At 44.4% G+C, this 17,944-nt stretch overlaps 1 protein-coding gene across 3 annotated transcripts in view; it reads left to right on the top strand.

Annotated features, from left to right (window-relative positions):
- Positions 1-17,944, top strand: part of CACNA2D3 (calcium voltage-gated channel auxiliary subunit alpha2delta 3) — an 827,558-nt gene that overhangs the window by 654,757 nt on the left and 154,857 nt on the right. For all 3 annotated transcript variants that reach the window (XM_046679102.1, XM_046679095.1, XM_046679111.1), the window contains 7 exons: positions 542-625; positions 8,338-8,409; positions 8,663-8,724; positions 10,115-10,182; positions 14,513-14,558; positions 14,718-14,815; positions 16,880-16,973. In XM_046679102.1, the coding sequence (XP_046535058.1) occupies positions 542-625; positions 8,338-8,409; positions 8,663-8,724; positions 10,115-10,182; positions 14,513-14,558; positions 14,718-14,815; positions 16,880-16,973 (524 nt within the window). The remainder of the gene's footprint in view (positions 1-541; positions 626-8,337; positions 8,410-8,662; positions 8,725-10,114; positions 10,183-14,512; positions 14,559-14,717; positions 14,816-16,879; positions 16,974-17,944) is intronic.

The raw sequence follows: 17,944 nt of genomic DNA, 5'->3' as shown, positions 1-17,944 counted from the left end.
GCCCTAATGGCCATTAAATCTGGCAGTGATTCCCAATACCCACATCTACTCTGGGTAAAGTGGCCGTGCATAGCTCAGTACCGCTGTGGCCAGTGCGACAGCAAGTAAGAGGTTCTGTGTGTCTGCAATATGACTAGATTTTTGGTAAACGTATGTCTAAGACGCCCTTTCCTGTGTCATGAAGGGGGTTTTAAAAGCTTTGGAGTGGAGAAGGGCCTCCCCTATCTCACACACATACCATCCAAGGAGGGGAAAACTTTGCTTTGCATCTGGCATCTTGAGAGGCAGGGAGTCCGCTAGGTAAATTCATATCAAGCAAAAGTTGACTTGTGTATTGCCCCAGCTCAGAGCAAATGTTTATAGGCATCTGGCCTCTGCTTTCCTGCCTTTAAAACCCCTGGGACTGCCACCTGCTGGGCTTCTCACTGATACCCCTCCACCCACAGCCCTCCTCCTCGAAACAGGACTTGAAAGGCGAAAAGTTGCCCTGGCTGATGTTCTCATGGAAATCTTTTCTTTCTGTTTCTCTTCCCCCTGCTAGTACGAAGAAGGAAAAAAGCGAAGGAAACCCAACTATAGCAGCGTTGACCTCTCTGAGGTGGAGTGGGAAGACCGAGATGACGTGGTAAGTGATTTGTTTTCAAGCCTGGTGAGGAAGGAGCTCCATTGTACCCACTTCTGTACTGGGAGGCTGCCCCAGGAGCCGGCCAAGAGGCCCACCTGGCCACCAGAGAGACGTGGAGACAATGGGCCCTTTTACCGAGTTTGCAGTTTTATAACTCTCCCGCTGGTCGCACGAGTTGCAGACAGGCCAGCCACCCTGCCTGCTTTGCACAGTCTGCTAAAACCATCCCCTGCTGGGCTCTGGTCCCTTCTGGAGCACATTAATCCAGACTTCTCCTCAATTGATGGGACCTGCCAATCTCAGGGGAGTCTGGCCAGGCAGCTCCGTCTGCTGCAAAGTCAGGGCCAGAATTCACCAGTTAGGACATCATGGGCACAGCTCTTTTCAGAGAGCAGCCCAGAGCTTTGCAGGTCTACTTTCCTCCTGGTGGTTGCAGTCCCAGCCTTTCCTCATTCACTGGCCACACTGCAACAGCACACATGCTGCTTTCCCACACAGATTCAGCCTTCGGTACTGTATCAAAAGCTTTCCTTATGCCCTCGACTTAACCCCGTCAGTCTTCTTGTTACTTCCTCAATAAATCAGATTTGTTAGACACGGCTGCCTTTGTGTGAATCCAGGCCGACTGTCCTTAATTAAATCGTAACTTCCCAGGTGTTCCTGTCTGGATCCTTATGCCTTGCTTTCTCTATGGTGTCTCCGTGCCAAAGCCACGTTTCTCTGCCCGCACCCGCCCTGATTTGTCCGGGGCTCTTTCTTAAGTTTCATTCTTGAGTCAGCATTGTTTCCGTCCATCACTCTGTCCAGCTTTCCAAAGGGGTGTTGAGGGGAACCATTTGAAATCCCCTGGCTGGGTTCTCGTACCTTCCGGAAGTGTGGCCAGCATCGCAGCTCCTTTTGCTGTCTTCACATCCTCTGCTCCTTGGACGTCTCAGCTAGCATCAATCTCTGATTTTCTTCCTTACCTATAAAATGCAAAAGTCATATCTGTTTTAGAAATTTAACCTGTTTTCTTCTTCATCTGTGCTAAGTCTTTTTAAACCCAACTTCAGACAAAATAGCTTTACTGGTTGATAAAAGGCTCCTTCCTCATCTACACTCTTTCCCCAGGTGCCAGTGGCTCAACATCGTGTCAGGTCAGTGACCTGGTAGAGTTTTATAGCTTTTTGTTCTTTAAACATTGTCATCAGGATTCATGTCAGGTTCTTTTGATCGTACTGCACCTAATGTTTACGTGCTGCCTTCTCAACCTGCTCATTCCATGAAGCAGGTTAGCTCAGTTGTGAGGGGCTTGGGTTCGAATCCTACCACTGCTGTTGGCAGGCGGTTGGTCTCAGACAAGCATTTATCCTCTCTGCACCTCAATTTTGGTTTTCTTTTTTTCCCAGTATGAGTATGATGGTAATAGTACCTACCACCTCATAGAGCTGTTGTGGATATTAAAGATGTTAATATATTGAAAGATATAAAAATGCCTACATCGTTGTATGGACACAGCCGCCAGCACTCTATGAGTGGTAGCTCTGTTTAGTACTATTCTCATCATCGTCACTCTTCAGGTGACCTTCTCATGATGAATGTCCCGTAGACTTACAGTTGCTAAATTGTCTCATGAATCTTTGAAGGGTGCAATCCATTGTTTTCTTTTCTCTTCACTTTATCAGTTGTTTTACTTTGACTTCACTGCACCTTTTTGTCCTCTTTCCTAGAAGGCTTGAACCTTGTCGTCCATGTGCTTCTCTATCCCTTCATCTTTTCCACTTTCATTAACATGGAAGGCAAACTAGTTTATGCTCATTCCTACTTCAGAGTCCCCACATCCAGGAAGCATGCCTTCTGCCAGCTAAAGCTAAGCTGACACTGCTCCTTTGCATGTTACTTGAAGAGATTTATTACTCAGCTCACTCTAGTCATCACCTGTGTCCCAGTTAATTTTCAGTGAGCTGATATGTCCTTTTACTAGTAATGGTTTGGAAAACCCTTTTTGTTTCCTTGCCCTATGTTTCTTTCTCATCGGAGCTGCAGAGCGTCAGAGTCCCAGCCTTGTGCGCAGGATCTTCACCATCTGACTCACAGGTCTGGGTTCTGAGTGTCCACCTTTAGAGTTCCCATATCTCCAGCAAATTCAATGCTCTTACTCTGCGCAAATTGGTTTCTGCTTGTCTCTTTGGTTTGAGTCTCTTGTCTCCCTGGGAGGATGGTACCCTTGAAACGTGAATTCCTTCACTACCCATGTGTTTGACTGGGAAAACCCAAGCCACCATTTCTCTCCTGGGAATTTGCACTCCAGTGATTGGAGAATTCTGGAATCCATAATTCCATCTTTGTGAAGTCTACATAAGATCCCACATGCCCCTAGGTCCACCATTGGGGTTTGCATGTAAGTAGCAGAGGGCAGACTTTAGGTCAAGATCTGGGAAAAACCATACAAGCAGAGCCCACTGAGAAAGAAGCAGCATGAGTCTTCCCAGCCACAGAGAACTTCTTAGAAGGAGCATCCCGCTTCTCTAGACAACCAGGCTCTTGTTGAATTTAATGACCACATTTATCACATAGACACTGTGTACTTCCAAAAAGGATGTGAGGTCATATATACTATTAAAACACATGCAAAATAGAGTGTATAAAATTTAAATTTAAAAAAGAAAGAAAAATTTAAAACCACTTAGAGGAGGATGAGTGGGACTTCTGGCCCATGCTCCAGGGTGACTTAGTCATCACTTCAACAATACAATGAGTAGGACAGAACTTTGGGGGACCCGTGAGATAGGAGGGGACCCTGAGACATGCATAGCCCCGTCTGAATTACTGGTGTTGATCACCTCTGGGAATGAAAAAATATCTTTAAAAATGGTGTTTATCCTTTGGTAATAAATTCTCAGAGATGGCTGAAGGAATTAAGGATGATTTTCCTGTTATTCCTATTATCTTTTAGTCATTCTCAAACTCTCCACCCTGAACATGATCATTTCTATAAACAGAAAAAAACTAATATAAATAATAATAACTACCGTATATTGACCCCTCCTATATGCCAGCGCTGTTCTAAGTGCTATATATGAACCAACTTGTTTATTCATCACAACAATCCTACAAAGTAGGTGTTATTTCTATTCTCATTTTACAGGTGAGGAAATTGAGGCAGAGAATTGCTGTAATGGTCCACAGGCACACAGTGTAGATTCCAACCCAGGCAGTCTGGCCCCAGAGCTCTTAACCACTTTGATTTGCCATAGAAAGAGCCACGGAAGACTTTGTCAGTGCCCCACCCTATGTGTGTTATCTTCCCCTGAGGGGTGCAGAAAAGATGGGGAAGGCCTTGCACACAGCTGCTAAACAAATGCTTGCCATGGGGTGTTGTTGCGAATACTGGCCCATCCGATGCTGCCTCGAGTCCAGCTGAAGCCCCTTCTGCTGCAGTGTGAGCCCCTTTTCCACTGCCCTGTCGTCAACTCACGTTTCCTCTTACTGGAAAGACTGGTAAAAATTTTGAGTCTTTTCTTTCCAAAACCCTATCAACCTCTTCTCCTGGGGCATCTTTCTGAGACTTTTGGCCATTTAGTTTGTTCTTCCTTATACCTGCTTCGGTGTCTCTACAGCTCATGCTGGAGCCCTGGGTCCCCAGACTAAGCACAGCCTACCGGAAAGCCCAGACCAAAGCAGCGAGAGAGAGAGGACTTTGTCATCTAGGTGCTCTGTGTCTGAGTCTGTTTTCAGATTCTGGTTGAATGCTTGCTTGGGAATGACAGACCTTTTAACCACTGCTTCTCCCTTCCCCTTTAAGCTCTTGCCTCAGCTAGGATTGCCTGCCATTAGGGGCCTGGAAGGCATACTGCCTGCACTTCCAGGCGAGGTTCACGTTCTGATGCGGATGCAGAACCATCATCAGGAGAACGAGCTGTCATTATATAATTATACCCGAAACTTTAGGTGATCAATGAATCTCTGGGGAACGCTCCCCTAGTGAGCTCTAACACAGGAGGAAGAGCTGCAGGCTCACCATGGAGCTGGAAGCATGACCACCAGCTATCACATGGTTGTCGATAAAGTGGGTGCTTTGAACGGGTAGCAAAGCTGCCTCAGCTTCAGGGCACAGAGGAGAGGGACAGATTCACTGAAGGCTCTGGGCAAGCGCCTGGATCAAGTAGGGCCCGGGGGGAGGAGCACGGCTCCCAGAAAGCAAGGAGCCGGATCACCGTCACCAGAAGACTACTTTCCACTTGAAGAGATTTAACCTTGACTATACCAACTATGCTGTGGTGAAAGCTGCTTTACTATCCACTGCATTATCCCATTTGCTGATTTTTGACATCTCATAAGAAAAAGTAAAGGTATACACTGAGATTTTTTTTTTTGAGGAAGATTAGCCCTGAGCTAACATCTGCCACCAATCCTCCTCTTTTTGCTGAGGAAGACTGGCCCTGAGCTAACATCCGTGCCCATCTTCCTCTACTTTATATGTGGGACACCTACCACAGCATGGCATGCCAAGCGGTGCCATGTCCGTACAGGGCATCTGAACTGGTGAACCTCTGGCTGCTGAGAAGCGAAACGTGCAAACTTAACTGCTGTGCCATCGGCTGGCCCCACTGAGGTTTTAATTTGCCTTTCTTTGACTGTGTTAAGTTGAATATCTGCACATGTGATGCTTTTAATGACTACATGGTATTCTAACGTATGGACACACCAAAACTTGCCTGGAAATTTTCCTCTGCGAGGCCATTTCCATTTCTCCAGTTGCTCATTGCTGTAATCCAGGCAGTGGCAGGTTCAAGGAATATTCAGCTCGGAGCAGCACAATCACGCCCTCCCCACCCGGGTCGGACTGAGAGCGTTGTTACTCCCCACCACTCTCGTCTCTGCTCTCAGCACCTCTGCCAGCTGACTTACCACAGGATTTGGGGCGAATTGCTCCCCTTCTCAAACCTCAGTCTCCTCAGATGGAAAAGTGACATTTCTAGACTGCCCCGGCCTCACCAGGCTGTATTCTCACCCAGCGATCTATTGACAAAGCCCCAAACCCCCTTCTCTCCTCTGGCAGTGAGGACAGAAGACCACCCTCCTGTGTGTCCCAGGCACAGTACCTAGAGCTTGTGGAGAGCCCACTGGGCTAAAACCTCAGACTGTCGCATGGTCAAGTTTAAAACTTCCTCTTTGATTTAAACAAAAAACCTAGAAATAACAATACATTATTTTTATAGTAATGCTTTAAATTTGTCCAAGTGTTTTCTCTTCTGATTTGGGAAGAGACTTAACAGCATGAGCTCTAGGGGCAGAGACTCCATGTGACCTTAGGTAAGTTTCATAACTTTGTGCCTCAGTTTCCCCTCCTGTAAAACAAGGATAGTAATGTTACCTCATGGGATGATTTTGAGGGTTTTAAAATCTGTGTCTAGTACATATAGTAAGAGCTCAGTAAACAGTATCTATCAGTACTATCTGAGCTCCCTAAGAATCTGATTGACAGTTTATACAGCATGTGACAGGATCCCTGGGGTCTGGGAGTCCTCATTCAGAAACACTTTTGATGGAAGGAGCGAAGAAGTTGAACCACAGAGAGGTCACAGGACAGTGGTATGTGTCATTGGTAAAACTTGAACCTTGATATCCTGGGTCACTTCTCTTGACCTTGGGCTGCCTCTTTTTCAGTCTGTGCCAACCCAGAGGTGGTTAAGAGCAGCAGTTTTCAACCCAGGGAGTTGGAGGGAGATCACAAAATCCATTTAATTGTTCACAAGCAGCCATTAAAAGCACTGAAATCTGTTAAAATAGGAGCTGTCAGAGGTCGTCGTCAGGTGTATTTCTCATGTGGCTCACAGTCAAAAAAGTTTGAAAAATATTGGTTTAGAGCTTGGGCATCTGTGTCAAGCAAGCTCGAGTTTGAATCCTGATTCCTTAAGCTATTGAAAGGAGTCTGACATTAAAGAGAAGTGAGGAGGATGATAATGAAGATGATAATGCTGGTGATGATGATGGAGGGCGGCTATATGGACTGAATGCTTAGAGTGCACCAGGCACTCTTCTAAGTATTAGCTCATTTAATTCTTACTACAGTTCCATGAGATGAGTACTGTCATTAGTTCCCTTTTGCAGAAAAGGAAATTGAGGCACAGAGAGGGTAAGTGATTTATCCACAATCATAAAGCTGTGGCTCCAGAGTCGCTTCTTAACTACCGTGCTATCCTGACTCACAAGTAGGTGTTCAATAGGTCTAAGCTATTTTCATTCTTATTGAAGAAAAGGGAAAGAGTAGACTAATCATCTAAGCATTTGCCTCCAGAAAGCATCAGTGACCCTGGCCTTGGACCCTCCCAGGCCCCATGCTGATTGTTCTGTGCTACTGGGAGTTGGGGGTGGGGTGGCACGGAGGCATGGAGGGGCTTACCTAATCTCTGACTTGCCTGGGGAATGTGAGAGGGGAAGGTCCCAAATGGCTTTAGGCAGGCACCAGAAAGAGGAAAAATGAAAACCATGTTAAAGATAAATTGAGCCGTTCTTAAAAGTTAGAAAGTAGACTTAATTAGGACCAGCCCTCCCCATCCAAAACCACAAAAGTTAAAATGGGAAAATATTTCCAGAAATGCCCATTATATGTTGTTAAAAAATATCTAGAGTAAAATATATGTTTTATTTTATACATGCCTCCAGCTAAAAATTATGCTTTTACTCTCTCTCACAGAAGATGGGAATGTGAACCCAAATCTAGACAGCCTCGAATCAAATTTAGGTTGCTTGCAAGCGTTGCAGTTTTCTATCACCCAGATCTTGTTCAAGCTCCTCAAAGGAGAAAAGAGGGGAAAGGATAAGAAAAAAAAAAAAAAAAAACCAAGTCATGGGCCTGGGAAAGAGCCTTTCCCGACAGACAGGCTGTGGCATGTCAGCATTTGTTCCTATTCTATTAAATGGCCTTCCCGTCATCTCCCATTGGTGCCCATGACAGCACATCTTTCATCACTGTGTCTGCTGTCCTTCCCTGAACTCATGGAAGGGCCACAGGTAATTAGGAGAGGTCAGCCAGGGGTAGGGGAAGGGAGCAAGGCTCACAATTCCTAGACAGGACCTCCAAAAATCAGATATGAGGTTGCCCGGTTACTGCCCGTCAGCGTCAGCGAGACCATTAGTTGGCCCAGATTTCTCGGAGAGCATTTGAAGATGATTCATGCTATGAAAAGCTGATCCCCTTCTTCCAAATGGTTGACCTTTTTTTTTAAACTCCTATGTAGGAAAACGTCTTTAACTTGATTATGTTTTGAAAAATGATTTCTCCATGACATACCAATACCCTTTTTGAAAATGTAACTTGTCCCGGGAGACATTCTTGCTTTTTGAGTGTTTTAGCGGGTTGCTGAGGGTTTGTACGCTGACTCTCAGGATTCATCAACATTGCACAGGCTTTTCTGTCATTGTCGCCTTGACGCTTATACAAGCACCCCAAATTGAAGTTGAAAATCATTTATTTATTGTTGTTTGCCTCTCTCCTCTTGTACAACAGCAGTTGGATGTTTATTCTTCAGAAGTCTGTTCTAGAGGTCTGAAAGCAATATGCAGACACTGCAAAAGTGCCTCAGATTCGGTGGGAAAACAGCTCAGCCCTGTCATACCTCTGCTTTGCACAAGCCATCAAATGTGTTCCCAAGCTGGAGGATGCAAGCCATCCAGACAACATGGTAACCCAGAGAAGAACTAATGCCAATTTCCTTTTATCGTTTTAGTTGAGAAATGCCATGGTGAATCGAAAGACTGGGAAGTTTTCCATGGAGGTGAAGAAGACAGTGGACAAAGGGGTACATTTTTCTCAAACATTCTTGCTGCTTAATTTAAAACAAACCACTGTGAAAAATTAGCTTTGAAAGCTCTATCTGGAATAAATATCTTTCGCTGAGATCATTTTTCTCTTGTCTTTACTTATCTCAAACAAGATTCATGTAGTACTGTTAACCTGATCATAGTGTGTCCATTTATTTTTATTTATTTCTGAAAACTTCACCTAGCAGGCTAACCATGTTTTCTTTTCTCTATGACTTTTTTTCAATCTAGAAACGGGTTTTGGTGATGACAAATGACTACTATTATACAGACATCAAGGGTACTCCTTTCAGGTAGAGCTGACCATAATACATGGACATTCCATCAGACCCATCAGTTGTGTTTGTACAAAACCTGCTGACGCTCTCAGAGCTCATCATCTGAAGATACCCAAACACCCTGCCGAAAGGCTGGAAAGAGTGAGGAAGGGGCTTTTCCCAGGCTGCTTTTGTTTTTGTTTTCCAGAAGGGGGAAGATGGTTCAGGCTCACCTAGGGGAACTCACTCAATTTGTCATGGCTTTGCATCTCATTATCAAGCAAATAAGCTTGGGGGGTTCCAACTAAGGGTGGAGAGGCGAGTTCAGAGGGTTACCAGGGTCCTTAACCATCTAACTTGCTACCCAGTGAGTTCCATTTCACCTTTTATTTCCATGACCAAAAAAAAAATCCTTCCAACTTGGAGGTGGCATATCCATCCCCACATGTTGTGCTTCCATTTAAATTTCTCTGAACTGTCCTTCTGTGCTTGTCTACCTTGGAATCTGTTATTTCTCTTTGTAATAGTCCTGAAAAATGGCTTTGCCTCATTGCCTGCTTTCAGATGCATATGTGGTATTCAATAATCTCCTGCTACCATTAACCAAGTGTTACAACACCTTTCGTAACATGTTATTTCAGTGGGGCTGCTTCATGTTTCTGAACAGGTGCCTCGCAGAGCTAAGGAGAGAAAGAATTTACTGGCTATAGATTAGTCTGAAAAATAAATTGTGGCCTTGTTGTCATATACTGCCAGGGATCAAGGGTGGATTCCATTTGGAACCAGAGCCATCGAGGGAACACATGACCACTAAGTGGGTTTGCCAAATAAAGAGACTGTCTTTTCAAAACATACTCTCTTACTTTAGGCAAAAACAGAAAGGACCTTAAGTCAAGCCAGTGAGAGTGTGAAAAATCTATTAGACTAAGGAGAGGAATGGGCAAAGAAGCTCGAAACACAATAATGTGGCTATGCTCAAGTAGTAGTGGAAGTTTGCATGTTTGCCCTTGAAAAGGGGTTAATTTTCCCTAGTCCCAACCTCTAGGGTCTGGAAAGACCCATCAGTGGCTGAATGTAGGGCAGGGGCGCATAAGGTGGTAGTGAAGAGCAGGGCACAGGGCCTTGGGAGGGCGTCCAAGAGAAGAACTTGCTAGATGGGTGAGCAGTTTGCTACACCTCTTTAAAAACACACGAGAGCAGCCAATTGCTGCTGGCATTTCCAATCAGAAATTCCTTTGAAGCAGCTGATTGAACCTAAGAAAAACCAACACCAACTATAATCAGTGGGGTTCTGAAAGTAAACTGTTGGAAAAATTGTTTACAGAACGTGAAATGGAAATGTGAAAATGGAAAATAAAAAGTTAGCCCACAAGTCTATTCCAGTCGATGCTGTGGATTTCAAGGTCTGCTTTGTTTCTCTGCACAGTTTAGGTGTGGCGCTCTCCAGAGGCCATGGGAAATATTTCTTCCGAGGGAATGTAACCATTGAAGAAGGTAAGATGCTGCCTCGATCCGTCTTATCCTTTAGTGTGGGAAGAAAGCCCGGAGCCAACTAATGGGTTAAGTGAAGCACTTGCTCATCTGTCTAACCCTCTGCCCGGTCTCTGGGTGTTTGACTCAACTGCTTCCCACTTGGTGCCACCTTACTTGCCTAGTTTCAGAATGATGGGAACCTCAACTAGTGGTGGCCTTCCTTATGATTTCATTTATTTATATTCTGCTTTAATCCACAGAGTTGTTGAGGCAACTCATAGGAATCATCCGCCAACTATATTCTTCTCATCCATAAAAATCAGTACCAGAAAAAATACAAATTAGTGTAAAAACTCAAGCCCAGAAAAAAAAAAAAGAAAACAAAGATATGCAAGCCTTAGTCTCCTACACAGTTGAGCCACAAATTTCACTCGTGTTTCACGGCAGCCTGGGTCCAAAGGGAAATGTGATCATTTAAATGATTTACATAGGTCAGAAGGAGTAAGTAGCACCTTGAGATTCCCAGATCCTCTTGTCTTCATAAAGCATCTGTGCACTGTTAAACTCCCAATAAATGGTAGCAGTTGTTACAGCTCTTTAAACTTTAAAACTGCTGTCACACTCATACTGTCCTTTTCATCTCCCAACGACCCAGTACTCAGAGAAGTTACCTTTCCCAGCATCACCAGCTCAGAGGGAGGGGTGGGGCTGGCTTCCAACTCACAAGGAAGAGTAGGGCTGGCCTCTGAAGGCTCCACTGCCCAAATGGCCTTGAGTAAGTCACTTGCCCAATCTGGGTGTTAGACTTAGCATCTCCACAGAGGAGGAGTCAGACCAGACCAGTGCTCTTTCTGGATGTCCCCAGGGAGTGTGGCTAAGAGCAGGAAGGTCAGTTACAAGTCCAGTTTTAATTGGTTAGAGCTGGTGACAAATGAATGTGATGAACTTCCAGAAGCTGGACCACCTTGTGGCTCACTCCAATGATGTAGTGGAGAATGAACAAAGAGATTGGTTGTCCCTGAGATGGGAAGTTCCAAGATGGCCTTCTGGTGCACTGCTGACTCTCCATACATTGTTTCACAGATGTTGGTTTTGCCTGCCAAGTGATTGCGAGATCATAAGGAATAGGAAGGAGAGTGAAGCGGGTCATCATGACCTAGGCAGGACCCAGAGTGTGCCCCCTGCAGAGCTGATCAACCACGTGATCTCTCTTCCCAGAGACACTCAAGAGAAAGGCAACATTGTGACTTGGGCAAGATACCCAACAAGATGTGTTCTCAGAGATCACTGTTTTTACTTCTAGAATTTTCAGGCTGTATGAGCCATGTGTGGATCTGTGGATATCACTGCCCATGAAGCCAGAAAATTCATGTCTAAGCCATCTGAGGTCAAGCTGAGTGAATAACTCATGGTCAGAACAATTGAAAGAGAGATTATTAATGGATTATTTGCCTTTCATGTGTCCATTCCCTTAGTCAATCCTCAATACATGGGCCTGCCCCTCCCTCTTTTCTCTCTCTCTTTCTCGCTCTCTCTCTCTCTGTCACACACACGCACACACACAACACACACACACACACAGAGTTGTTTTGCATTGTCTTTTGGATCATTTCTTTACTCACTATCATCTCCCTGTATGTTCCACAGCTGTTAGGCTGAGAGGTCACAGAGAGAGAATTTCAGAGCTCACTGTAACCACTATGCAAAAAATATTTGAATCCTCAGCAAGGGGGAGAGTGCCTGGTTATCCATACAAATGAGGCCAGGTCTTCCCCTCTCTGTTAGTTCTCTGTAAATAAGAGGGCTTACAATCCTACCAACTTTGCTGAGTAACAGTGCCTGAGAAAGCTGCTTCGCCTTAGGCTAACTGGAAGAGAGGCTCATCATGATTATTGTTCTGCTCTGTTCTTGAGAAGGAAGGAATTTCTGGGGGATGGCAACCATAATTGTGTAGGATCTTCTATAAGGAATGCTGCCCCACAGAATGTAGGCATTTTCAACATGCTTTGCCAATGCTGGTTATTACAAAGATGGTGAACAGGTAGACTTTGCTCAAAATGTAAGGAGTTGCTACTGAGGTTGAAGACATGGGCTGTAGTTCTGCCTGCTGAAATCGTTTGTCTTCTGAATCTCCTCATCACTTGATTTGTATCTTTTATATATATTGTACATAGTAATTGTTCAATAAATTAGAGCTTATGTCATTATTGTCAGCATTATCAATCATCGATAGATGTGATTTTGTCAAGAGGACCAAAATCAGAGGTGAGAGAATTAGAGAACAATTAAATTTCCTTGGTGCCCTAGGAACTCAGAGTGGAAGCAATCAGAGATCTTTCGGGGCCGACCTGGTGGCGCAGCAGTTACGTGTGCACGTTCCGCTTTGGCGGCCCGGGGTTCGCCGGTTCGGATCCTGGGTGCAGACATGGCACCACTTGGCAAGCCATGCTGTAGTAGGCGTACCACGTATAAAGTAGAGGAAGATGGGCATGGATGTTAGCTCAGGGCCAATCTTCCTCAGCAAAAAGAGCAGGTTTGGCAGCAGATGTTAGCTCAGTACTAATCTTCCTCCAAAAAAAAAAAAAAGATCTTTCCTTCAGGGTCTCATCTATAGGTCCTATGAAATATAGCCAGAGAGGGCTTTGTGGATGAAACTAGAAAAATAGATAAAACTGACATCAATAACCTGATATTCCAGGAAGATAAGATCCCACCTCAGGGCCTTTCCACTTGTTCTTCCTTCTGGCATGAGCACTCTCTCCCAGTTATCTGCATGCCTCTCTACCTCACCTCCTTCAGGTCTTTGCTCAAAAGTCTCTTTCTCAGTGAAAGCTTCTCTAGCTACCGTAGTGAAAGTTGAAACGTTCTCTCATCCCTTTCCCTCTTTTGGAGCTCCCTATCTTTGTTCCATTCTCTCTTTCCTTCATAGCCCTCACCCCTAACTGAAATGCTACGTATTTTAATTTTATTTATGTATCTCTTTTCTGCCACTAGAAAGTAAATACCATGAAGGCAGTGATTTTTGTTTTGTTCACTGCTATATTCTCAGGGCCTAAAATAGTACCTGGCACATAGTTGATGCACAGAAACATATGGAAGGAAGGGAGGGAGAGAGAATGCAAGAGGAGGAAGTAAAGGAAGAAGGAAGGAAGATTGGGAGGGACAGAGAGAGAAAGGTTGGGAGGGAGGGAAAGAGAAAGGGAAGAAAGGATGGATGGACGCAAGGATGCATGAATTGTCCTAGGGACTAATCGCTGTCCCAGTTAACCTTCTCATGGAGTCTCTGAGTTAGGTATTATTTCCTGCATCTTCCAACTGATATAACTCAAATAGTTGAAGTGACATTCCCAGGATCATTGAACCAGTAGGCGTTGGAACCAGGATATGGCCACTTGGGTCATATATGATGATATTCTATCTAATTTGTTCCCTGCTTCCCATAAAATCAAGCAGGAGTGTGTGATGATAGGTCTAATATTTTGCTATTTATTTTATACACATGTATTTGAGGAGGAAACTGAATCCTGAGTGCAGTAAGATCTGTTGGTCATTTGGGAACACTCTGGCATCCTAAAACAGGCTGGAAGCATCATCAGAGTTCCCTGAGGTCTTCACTGGGCAGTGTATGTCTGCTGATGAACTATCAAAATGAAGTCACATGAAGACACAAGGAAAGACAGTGATTTCACAGAGTTAGGGTGGTCTAGAGTATTCTATAAAAGCTCCCAAATTCCCTGCAAGCCCCAGTTCTCCTAGCTACCTTTCCAGATTGATGACTCGTTTTTACTTAGGACTCTATAACAGCTAGCAATTTTTGCTGATCAAAAACAGGTGACTATTGGCAATTTCCTATCATTCAACCTATAATTTCACCCTCACAGCCACCCATCAGTTAGGGACTGTTATTATTTCTGTTTTGCACAGACTGACATAGAGAAGTAAAGTAACATGCTGACATCACACAGGAGTTAAGTGGCCTAGCCCCGTTCCAAGCTCAGGCTCTATGGGGCTGCAATGTCGGTGTTTCTACTGTCATGCTATACTTCTCTCCCAGGACTCACTGGTGTATCATTTATCTTCAAGAAGTTAAGGCTTTTCTGGGACACAGCCAGGGAAGTTGGCAGTGGTGGCCGAGTGAGGCGGAAATGAGGAGAGGGTTCTACCTGGAAAGAGAGCTTGTTTGCTTGGTTCAGACTCCCTTTTCCCAGGCAGATATCTTTGGGGTTGATGTCTACCCTTAACCCATCCCATGGCCCTGCCCTAGAACATTTGAAGCACATGAGAGGATGAGGGGAATCAGTGCCCCACGCAGGTGATACTTACTCATTACCCCCTTCTCTTTGATCTCCAGGCCTACATGACTTAGAGCATCCTGATGTGTCCTTGGCAGACGAATGGTAAGAGTTAAGCAATCCTCCATCAGCAGTGGTATTTGTTGCATTCTCTAATTTCAAGTTGTCTGTATTTCCTTGCCCAGTTCTCCTGGTTCAATGGCAAAGGAAAGTGATGCTGTAGATACTTACCTGTTCTTATTTTGGGCCATGTCATGTTCTTAGGTCCTACTGCAACACTGACCTACACCCAGAGCACCGTCATCTGTCTCAGTTAGAAGCTATTAAGCTCTACCTCAAAGGCAAAGAACCTCTGCTGCAGTGTAAGTGTGCTTTCAAACATGCATTGAGTGTGCACATGGCAGTGGTGGGGTGTGAACTCAGAACCATACTTCTCAGTTTTCAAGGGAAGCTTTGCTCAGGCAGAGATTAGTGGTCACATTAAATCCAGCTAAATGTCTGCTTCCTGTAGGAGCAGGAGAAAGAATGGGTTACCGAAAGTCATGTAGAAGCCCCAATCCCAGTGTGACCTTTTGCATTGGATTTGTCCCCTACAGAATCATTTAGTCAAGCACTTGAGTAGGATGAAAATGTTACAACTGGGAAGGGACTGTAAATATCTGCCCCCTTATTTTACAAATGAGAAACATGGGCTAGGAATAGGACTCGTCTCACCCAAGGCCATAGTGTCAGTCTCCTGGTCTCTCCGGAGTGGAATCACCTGCAACATGTGCCTCTTGTGGTGTATGTTCTGCTGCCTCTCCTCCTACAAGGAGTGCCCTCTGAGGGAGCTCAAGGAGTCACAAATGACCAGTGACTGGTGCAAAGGGGGCAGGGAGAGAGCTGCACCAGGCCTGATGCTCACCAAGTGCAAGAGCAGTCCCTGGACTAACATCAGTTAGTTCCAGTAGCTAAAGTTTGGGAAGAGGGAGATTCCCCAAAAGTGAGCATGGCAGCTGCCCCTACCTCTACTGAATAAGATGTCGCTTATTCAGTGATGTGAAAAGTACGTTATATATGTCATCTTATAGAATGACCACAGCAGCCTTATGAGAGGTGTGTAAGGAGGTTATCCAGCTCCTAAACCTCATCTTCATGGCAGGGCCTAACTTTTCGGGATATGCTCTGGTAGAGAAAGGATCAGATGTACATCACATGAGCCCAATTTTTTATTTTCTTTGACTTTTTGAATAACATATTTAAAAAGCAAAAGTATAGAGATAATATAAAAAAGCATTTATGTTTACCATCCAGCTTTATCATATCTTAATATTTTGCCATATTCGCTTCAGGTACATTTTAAGGAATGAAACATTACAGATAATGGTGAAGCCCCTGGGTACCCCTGCACAGTCCCATTTCCCTCCCAGAAAGAATTACCATCCTGTATTTGTTTATCACTGCCATGCATTTTATACTATCACTATATATAGGTATCTATAAGCAGTATGTACCATTATTTTGTATATTCAAATTTATATATATGGTAGAATATATATTATATATAGTATAATATTATATATGTTATTCTATAGCTTGTTTTTCACTCATTATGTCTTTGAGATTTATTTGTGTTGATCATTTAGCTCTAATGCATCTGTTTGAATTACTATGTGGTATTCCATGACGTGACTATATCCACTATCTTATTGATGATGAGTTGTATCCAGTTTTTGCTTTTACAGCAAAGCTCCACTGTCTTCTGGGCCACCAGCCAAGGTGAGGACTGGCCCATTGTTGGCGATAATTAGTTGCCCCACTCTGTGGAGTGATTGGAGAGCTCGAGGATGCCTCTGCTAGACTCATGATATCCCCCGGAGTCCTTAGCCTCTTCCATGTAGCTCTGTCAAGAGTCCCTTTGAATAGGGACAGATATCTCCCTTTAAAGTGAAAAAGACTCTTAAACAGATGGAATCGCAAAATCAGAGTCCCAGGAGGTATTACATTATCATATCCCTTTTCCTTCTTACAACCGGCTGAGATCAGGGTCCTGAAGAATTGCAGATTTTGATAGAGGACAGAAATGGGGATGAAAGGAGCAAATTTTCTGGGGAGTGCTGGCTTCTGGTCTCCCAGTCCTTGAGTTGGCATGCTGGTCCATAGCATAAACTACTAGCTGGAGCGAGAAAGCAAAACCTGAAGTGCTAGACATCCCAGACTCTCAATTTACCATCGCCTCATCCAAATGCTTAGGGTCCCCTGTATTGCTGCCATATCAGGTGTCAGAACTGTTTCATATTTTCAGCTGTTGGGAGGTTAACGCATAAAACAACACGCCATGTGAGAAAGTAGCCTGCAGATACTGCAAAGTGAGCCCACGAATGCCTCTCGTGCCCCCTTTTGGGGCCCAGCCAATCCCGTCTTCTCAAGTCTGTCCCTCCCAACAGGTGATAAAGAATTGATACAGGAAGTCCTTTTCGATGCCGTAGTGAGTGCCCCCATCGAAGCATACTGGACCAGCCTTGCCCTCAACAAATCTGAGTAAGTGGTTGCACGTGTCCCCCTTTCATGGCCATTTCCCCACAAGCCGTCCAAAATATGGTTATGGTTTAAAGAACTAAACTGTTTTAGGAGCCTGGTGTTAAAGTTCTTTAATTTTCCCCAAAGCTCCAAACCACAAGAGCTAGAGCCGATTAGCGGCTCCGGCTGGGATGGCAAGCTCCTGGGTTTGACATATAATTTGTTTGAGTTTTAACCTTACATGAAACCTGGTATGCTGAGGTAGGATGACACTTCTGAGAGTGGGAGTGGAAGGAGCCTGTTGCTTCCTGCCCTGCTGCGGCTCCCTCTCCTTCACACCCTGGAGAGAACTTGGGATCTGGGCCAGGCTAGGTTGTGAGTGGGACAGGGCAGGAGAGAGCTCTGTTTCATTACGGCGTCAGAATATAACCCTGTGGTTTTATTTCTGAAGTACAGGATGTGGCGGAGGGGGCAGGCAATTGTAATTGTCGTCAAAGACGAGGGCGAGAACGGCTTTAGCAGCTTAATAATATTATTTTATTATTATTATTACACTATTTTAAGTAGGCCATTAAAGATTAAAAATAAGAAGAAAAATCATTCCTTTTTCCTTACACCTTCACGTCATACATTATTCAGTTCTCTCTCCTTGTCTGATCTTTATTAGCTCCTTTCCTTCTTTTATTTTCCCTTTTGTATATTCTCTTCTATCCTGTCTCTCATTCATTCTGTTCTCATTTTCATTCATCAAATATTGATTCATCACATATCTGTTATGTGTCAGGCATGGGGCTAGGTACTGGAGAATGAAGGAGTGAAATGGAGGTAACTCAATCAAATAGTCTTTGCCGTTATGGTGCCTGTGGTATGTAGTGTGCTATATTATTAAGAATTATGATAACTACTTTGAAGAAAAAATAAAGACCTGTAGACTGTAACAAGACCTAGAGTGGAGATGGAAGATAAGGAATGCTTTTCTGAGCAGGAGCTAG

The sequence above is a fragment of the Equus quagga genome, chromosome 1 (assembly GCF_021613505.1).
Source record: "Equus quagga isolate Etosha38 chromosome 1, UCLA_HA_Equagga_1.0, whole genome shotgun sequence".
Lineage (NCBI taxonomy): Eukaryota > Metazoa > Chordata > Mammalia > Perissodactyla > Equidae > Equus > Equus quagga.
The sequence above is the reverse complement of the archived record's forward strand: the minus strand, read 5'-3'. Positions and strand labels throughout refer to the sequence as shown.